Source organism: Aulonocara stuartgranti (genome assembly GCF_965226115.1).
Source record: "Aulonocara stuartgranti genome assembly, chromosome: 15".
Classification (NCBI taxonomy): Eukaryota; Metazoa; Chordata; class Actinopteri; order Cichliformes; family Cichlidae; genus Aulonocara; species Aulonocara stuartgranti.
In genome coordinates this window covers 34,472,123-34,480,533 of record NC_138951.1, presented here as the reverse complement: position 1 = coordinate 34,480,533, position 8,411 = coordinate 34,472,123, and the positions used below count along the sequence as shown (strand labels likewise).

The 8,411-nt window shown below is 37.8% G+C and overlaps 1 protein-coding gene across 2 annotated transcripts in view; it reads right to left on the bottom strand.

The window, feature by feature from the left end:
* Positions 1 to 2,803: 2,803 nt before the first annotated feature.
* LOC309688798 (gamma-aminobutyric acid receptor subunit rho-2-like) overlaps positions 2,804 to 8,411 on the bottom strand; it is a 28,912-nt gene continuing 23,304 nt past the window's right edge. For both annotated transcript variants that reach the window (XM_082504764.1, XM_082504763.1), the window contains one exon: positions 2,804 to 8,351. In XM_082504764.1, coding sequence (XP_082360890.1) covers positions 8,037 to 8,351 — 315 coding nt within the window. In that variant the 3' untranslated portion in view covers positions 2,804 to 8,036. The remainder of the gene's footprint in view (positions 8,352 to 8,411) is intronic.

The following is an 8,411-nucleotide window of genomic DNA, read 5'->3' as shown; positions in this document are numbered from 1 at the left end:
GTTAAAAAAAGAAGAAGAGAAGAACAGACAAAATTGTTCATGTTTTCATTTGGGATTGAATGTGCACGGCTCCCAGTTCCTTTGTATACATGGAAATAAATGCTGCTGGAATGCTAAATGCTATGGAAGTAACGTGGAACTTTTCCTCTGTTGTTTTAAATACATTGCTATTATTTTGCACATAACTGTACATGCTATATGGTCCAGTGGTTCTGGACATACAACATGCCACTCACACAAGTAGGGTCTTGAAGGGGAGGTCATGGACTGCATAGGTTACAGTGTGTAAGGCTATTCATGTGGCTTTGCTTGTTCCTCATGACCCTCCTCCCTCCTTAATAACTGGTAATAGTGACAGAGGGAATAGTGACAGATGTGCCAAGTATAGTATGAAGGAGGGGGTTGATGGATGTGTTGCAGGTTGAACTTGAAAGGCTTGGGGTTGAAGTGGGATTGCAAAGGGAGGAAGTAAAGGTGGAAGAGTTAAAGCTGGGATTGATAAAGGAGGGAAAGGCAGATTAGTCATTAATTACTGGGAAGAGAACTCAGTGTAATTGTTATTACACTGGGGTTAATCTAGTTTAGCCCACTGAAAGCTCTCACCACCTGAAAGCCCCCCTGAAAGCTTGTGTTGATCTTGAGCTCGCGGTGGTATCAGGTCATGCAGATACTTTTAATGACATGACACATCACTACAGTCCGAGACAGCAATCATGTAATTCATAACCATTTTGTTTCCCAGTTTCTACATAAGGGTATCAAATAAAGATTGTTAGTCATTTCTACTGTGCAATGTTTTTATTTAAAAACAAAACAAAGCAAACAAAAACATCTACGTTATGCTTAGTTAAAATCACATCATTTCATACTCAAATCTGAACAAACCACCCAAACCCAGTGCCTTTGTGCATACAGGAATTTGTAAAACTTTATCATGTTTGGTTTTTTTCTTTTCATTTTTTCTAAATATTTGCAAATGTACCCTACGTACAGCACAGATGTCCTCTTAGGACAATAAGTCCTTAAGGCTGGTGGGTATAAATTATGGCCAGACATTGTGGAGCGTGAGTCAGTATTAACCCCAAGCAGCAGCTACATTAATAAACAACACAGACGAGAGTGTGCAATCAATTGTCACCTTGAGGCAACTGCATTTGTGCTTTGGTTCTGTATGAATAAAACTGAACTGAACAGAAGTTGCCCTACTACAGGAATGTGATTTAAGTAGTGGTAGCAAGGGTAAATCTGATGTGATTTGTGTATTGGAGGATTAGGTGAGCACACAGTACTCTCTGAAACATGGATTAAAGTTCAAAGTGGGTCACACAGGAAGATTGCATCTTATACAGTATTCCTGGGAGCTATGCTTTTGTTTTCTTTTGTTTTTTTGAAATAAACCTGCTTTACTTTGTGAGTGCGCATGCGCCATTAGCGTGCTGCCTGCTGTAACCCCTAATTTCCCTCGGGATGAATAAAGTATTCTGATTCTGATTCTGATTCTGATTTTCAGGCCTCTCAGGTAATGATGAATTAACAAATCCTGAGACTGAATGTTATGGTTAGACTGATTATCCATAGCTATAAATTAGGCATCAGTATAATGTGTGAAAGAAAGACTTTAAAGTTTATCTTTCACACAATTTAAAAAAAAAATTGCTGCAAAAGCATTACATTCTAAATATTTTCCAAAGATCAAGGAATAAGTGGCATCCGTCTGGAAACTGACTGTAAGGGTGCTTGCCTTTTTCATTAAAAACATTTTTGTGTGTTATTGGGGGGAAAAAGGAAAAGAAAAAGAAAGAAAAGAAAAGTTGATAAGATCAAATACAGAAATGATAATTAAAAAAACAAAAAACAAAACAAAACAAAAACAAAAAACAGTCATGCAATTGAGCTCAAACAAAGCAGTGTTAGAGTCTGGAAAGAATATAAATGTTAGTGTCTATGTTTTGATATGATCAGCCTTGCAATGGGATCAGTGATGCATTGTGTATCAGTAATTTATTCAAGCTCTGTATTCAAGTACAGTTCTCAGATACTTATACTTTTTTCTCCCTGCTACTTCATTCTTTCATGTCACATTTTATTAAAAATATTGATTCCAAAATTGTTTTCATTACAATCACCTGAAAATTGATATCACCTCTGTACTGCTACTTCACAGAACTTCTTCCAAGACAAGGTGAAAACACTGAGAAGTTAACAGTGTATTAGAAAGAATTGCCACTCTCTACAGACTGGTAAAGCAAAACTAAGTAAATCCATTCACAAACAGACAACGCTCATTATCATAATGTTAAGTTGAACAAAAGAAGACAAAATGAACAGACTACAGCAAATGTAGTTTTAACAGTCCGAGTACTAATCAAAGGGGACCTAGATGTATCTCCCCGTCCTAGATAGGTTCAAATTAAGTGTGACCAATGTTTCAAGTTCTGAGGTAACAATATAAGTATATAAGATAAGATAACCTTTATTAGTCCCATGCGTGGGAAATTTGTTTAAAAAAAAGTGAGGGGAGAGCGCGAACGCAGTCCTCCACTACCACAAATTATGCAGTTGAGATTCCCGCATTTGGGGAATTCACAGGGGTCAGCACAACCGCAGTGCTGGGTGAGCCACCTTCGTGATCATGGTATCTCCCCTGCCAGGTAAGTATAAATATATACAAGTAAATATATATAAAAGTATATGTTTACCTTACTATTTCTGGCTCACATTTTCAGGTTTCAAGGAACAGAAACTGAAATGTGTTATAAACAGTGTACATACAATTCTCCGACAGTGGGGGAAATAATGATTTCATTACCTGCTGTATTTATAGGTTCACTCACTTACAAACAAATAAACAGTCTCTAATTTTATGGAAGTTTTATTTTAATGGAGAGAGAATATCAACCAAAATTCCACGAATTACAACCAATCAATCAATTAAAGATATTCCTGATGTCAACTATGTATGAAGTACACCTGTCTACAAAATCAGGTTCCTTCAATTTCCATTCTAACCGCTCCACCAAAGAGCTGTCAAAGGGCACCATGAACAGGACTATAGACTTGCAAAATGCTAGAACAGGCTACAAGACCATCAACAAGAAGTTTGGTGAGAAGGTGACAACTGTTGATGCCATTATTGAGGAATAGAAAAATATAAAATGACCGTCAGCTGCACTCAGTCTTGCTCTCTATGCAAAGTCTTGGCTCGTGGGTTGAGGGTGATCATGAGAAAGTGGAGCCATTTTTTGTGTTGGTACATTATGTATGCCATTAGGGGTTACCTTTTGTGTTTTACGATATGGTGTGTTGACGGGAATGTATTTAGGGTAGACACACGTAATTAGCGGCAGGTGTGTTGTTGTTCAGAAGGAGCAAACGGTTTATGATAAATGGTGTTGGATAAAGAGAACTGTTGACAACAAATGCAACTGATGGAAGTGGAATACAGATTCTAAACGAACAAGATAAGTACGGCTGGAGTTATCGGACTGTGATAAGTTTCATTCATAACAGTGGCATCGCGTCACCCCAGCCAACGAACATCTCAGTGGCTTCAAGCGTGGGCTCAGCCTCTACAGTGGTGGATCAGCCCCAAACTACACAGGAGAAGCTTGTTGATTATCTGAAGGCAGTTGGAACCACAGTTACCAAGAACACAACTGGTAACACACTATGCGATAATGGTTTGAAATTTTGCTGTGCTCACAAGGTGCCCCTATGCAAAAATGCAGACGTGTAGGCCTATCTTAAGTTTGTAAGACACCATTTAAAGGATTTAGAGAAGGCTTGGGAGAATGTGCTGTGGTCAGAATAAAACCAAAATAGATTTTTTTTGGCTTCAACTCAACCCACCATCTTTGAAGAAAAAAAATTGTATGATGCAACTACAATGATCCCTCCCACTCTTAACCGCATTGGAGGACTCTGGGTTCAGTATCTTACCCAAGGGTACTTTGGCATATAGACTGGAGTAACAAGGGATCGAACCACATTGCTTGCAACTAGTACGTCTTGTGCCACAGCCACCCTTGTTTAGAGAGTTTCTGTAAAGGGGAGTGGCCAAAATCCTGAGATAAGTACAAACCTAGTCACCAACTACAAGCAACATCTTAACACTGTACTTGCCAACAAGGGTTTTTCCACCAATTAATGAGTCATGTTTTGCTTGAGAATCAAATACTTATTTTACTCAATGACGTGCACATCAGCTGATAAAATTTAACTACCATACATTTTAGAGCCTGTTGTAAATGAGCAAACTTAAATGTTTTTTACCCCACTATAAATGAGGATTTTTCTTTATGTGTGAATCATGCAAAAGTACCCTGGAGTGGAGTACCAGAATAAAAATGTACAAACACCAACTTGAACTAGGTTTGCTATTTTACGTACCTTTGCTTTATGCTAAGCTAAACCAATTATGTAAATAAATAAAAGAACTAATCTGTCAAACTGTATATCTGTCAGAAATGTATACAGCACGTAAAATAACTATTGAACAAGTCATGAGTTTACTAAGTAAATATATTTCTGAAAGTGCTATTGACATACAATTTTCACCAGATGCTGGTAATAACACATTTCAATCCACACAAGGTAGACAATAATAAGGTAGACCCTATTATTGTAGGGTCTACCTTACAATATAAAGCGCCTTGAGGCGACTGTTGTTGTGATTTGGCGCTATATAAATAAAATTGAATTGAATTGAGCTAAAGAAATCAAACCACAGATGTCATAAATTATGTGTAAAATGAAAAATGACACAGGGAAAAAGTATTGAACATGGTTACTGAAATGTATTTATAAAAGCTGTTGGTGGTGATGACAGCTTCAAGGCGCCTCCTGTATGGAGAAACAGGAGGTGAAAAGTTGCATGTATTGCTCAGGTGAGTTTCTTTCATACAAACAGTCTTCAAATCCTGAAGGTTCTGCGGGCCCTTTCTGTGAACTCTGAGCTTTAGTTCTCGCCATAGGATTTCAGTTGGATTCAGGTCAGGTTATTGACTGGATCATTCTAGCAGCTTTGATCCCAAACACACAGTCAAGGAAACTCAGCTGGTTTCAGAAAAAGAAAATATTGTCTTCCTGAGATATCCAGCTTCCATTCATTCTTCCTTCAGTTATGTGAAGCGTGCCAATGCCGTATGATAAAAAACATCCCCACGCCGTGATGTTCCCACCTCCAAACTGGGGGGGTATATGCATTGCCTGTTGATCTCAAAACATGATGTGTACTATGGCATCCAAAAAGTTCAATTTTGGTCTCATTTGTCCAGACTATCGGGCGACCGTGGCTCAGGGGGTTGGGAAGCGTATCTGTAATTTCTTAATATCTTAATTTGCAATAGGTGGCAGGATTGCTTTCTAATAACTGATAGATTTCAGCTGGTGTCATCACTTTACGTGGCTTTCTTGCACCTCCCATTGTTCATGTGTTCAATACTTTTCCCACGTGTCATTTCTCATGATTATACATAATTTATGGACACATATTATTGGATTTCTTTGCATGTAAGGATTGGATGGGTTGTTACAGGCATCTAGTGAGAATTTCATGTTAGTAGCACCTTAGAGACATATTTACTTAAAAAATTGGTGAAGTGTTCAATAATTTACTCACTGTATCTTTGTAGGAACTATCTGCTTAAAATACAGTAGTGTTGTGATGGATGAATTCACACACATCATAGCACAATCAGTCTAATGTTAACTTCTAGTTACCTACATGATTAATGTCAATCATTGCTCTGAAATTAATTAAAAACAAAAAATCTATCTTGTCAAAATATGTACATGAAAACAATGTTCACTTAAGGCGGTTCAAGTTGATTACATCACTGGTAAAGCTTTCTATGTTTTAAAGTTCTTTCTAAGAAAAATACATATAGGAAGATATTATATTCCATGTCTTGCAGCATTCACCAACCAGTTTCTGTGTAAGCCCTGTTTCCTGCAACTTGCCTGCAATGACACATGGATCCAATACTGGTGCAAATAAATAATAAAACATTAAACAAATAAAATGTGGTGAATTTAAAAATCCTATAAATAGATAATCAAAATACTTTGTTCAGCAACAGTAATGAATTGTACTTTTAAAGTACTTTTAAAGTTCCAACTGCTTTGGACAAATTCAGATACATGACTCAGTCAAATCCAATGACTACAGAGGCAATAGCAGCCAAATTATATTCTCTTAATCTTTTTAGTCATGACAGTTGAGAGGTTCAGGTTGAAGTGTGTTATTCCAGGAAGCCTGGACAGGGGCTGGTTGCAGAGAGACAGGCTAGATTTAACTGTCCAAAAGTACTTTTGTTGTGCAAAATCTGCAGGTTAAACTTCCATCTAAATGAAGAGCAACTCCAACAAATCACAAGAAAATGAATAAATGTTTCTTTCCACAAATGATATTTAAATATTGGGACCTAGCTGCTCACTGATTCACTGGTCAGTAATACTAAACCATTGCAGAAAATGTGCTTATATGTTTTACAGATCAAACTGTGAAAAATAATGTGAAAAACCTTGACAAATTGAAAAAAATAGAAAACAGATTTTTTTGCAGGGTCTATACCCAACAACATAACATGCCTTGGGGCAACTGTTTTTGTAATTTGGGATTATATAAATACAGTAGAATTGAATTTAATAGAAACAGAAAACAACCATATTATTACCCACAGAGTATATTGCAAGAGTTCTTAGCAAGAGTTACCCCAGTTATCATGTTGACTTGGTAACAAAGGGATAGACCGTTGCTACTAATAGTAAACAACCAAGTTACACATGTTAGACAGAGTGAACAAAATAAAATTGAATAGAATATCAGTCCATCAAACTTCACTCATGTCAGACAATCTGACATATCTGATAATCACAAGTGAAAGTACCTTAACTGCAGATAGTGCAGTTCCATCAGGTAGTTGAGTTAAGGTTTATATGTGAGCCAGCATGAATGGCAGAGGTCTGAAATTTGCTCACCTAAATGGAATAAAAATAGTTTTTCATGGTATGTGTTACACCTGTACTTAATCTTTACAAGCCAAAATATCTGCTGTGAAAACAGTCTGTTTTAAAAAGTCCAAATGAACATTTGAGGTGGAATAAACCACTTAGATTATTTGTAAACTTGTAAACTGAGCTAAGTTCTATTTATTAAGGTGAAACTGTATATTACTGAAAGACCAACAAGGACAAAATTCAGTGGTGAGAGATTGTAGATGAAACTTTCTGCTGAAGTTACCATAAAACAGAACAAGATGCAAACAAGAATGTATCCAGGAAACTGACATCTTTGTGAAAGAGCTAAAAGTATCACCACTGTTACCCTTAGGGTGCTGTAGCAATCTTTTTAGGCTCATGATTAACCTGTTTATTAGAGCAGCGGTCCCCGACCTTTTTTGCGCCACGGACCGGTTTATGTCTGACAATATTTTCATGGACTGGCCTTTAAGGTGTTGCAGATAAATACAACAAAATAAAACCAGTACCAGTACCAAAAAAAAAGATTTATTCATAACACACGGGAAAAGACCCAGGGAAACCGAGTTAACTATAAAAAATAACAATAAAAACCGATAAAAGCCCTGAAGACCATGAATTTCACACCCGAGCCTCAACTCTTGCGGCCCGGTACCAAACGGCTCACGGCACCGGACTGTGGCTCGGGGGCTGGGGACCGCTGTATTAGAGTGAATGTGCAACCAGCCCCATGAGTTTTCTCTCAGCGTGACTTGGGTACATATTAGCTTGTGAGGCAGGAACAGGTCTTTTGCTGCCATGATGCCAGGTCTTTCTTGGAAATGAGTTTTGAATCTCAGTGAGATTTTTACCTGGATAAATAAAGGATTCATTAATAAAAATTAAAAAATAAGCTATATCGAATGTCCAGTCCAACAATGAAATGGGTAGTATTCACTCCCAGATGTCTTTGATAGGCCATCCTGGCAAACTTGAACAGGTAAACCTCAGGCTTACGTCCCACAGAATGGTTTCACAGTAATTTTCTTTCACTACTACAATTTGAGCTAAAATTCTCAACAGTACACACACCAGTAGATCAGGTTGAAGAGGATATATGAGCCTGGGAAAATCATACGAGAATATGTGTCAATGGTGTGGGTGTTCTGAATGATCCGGAAGCCACGGATGCCCTTCTTCTTGGTGCCAGTGGACTCGTTGTCCAAAGACAGATGCACTACCATCTGTTCCTGTTTATCTGATATGTCCTCGGCAACCATCGAGGCTCTTGTGTATCCCGCCAGACTGTTGGCATCTTCCTCACTGTATGTCCCATCAAGCATCATGGTCTTGGTATGGGGCATGCCACATGTGCAAGGGAGTGTCTGGGACTAGGTGAAATAGACAAAAGGAATCATAATTAAAAAGGTTTGATCGCTGTTTGAGATGTG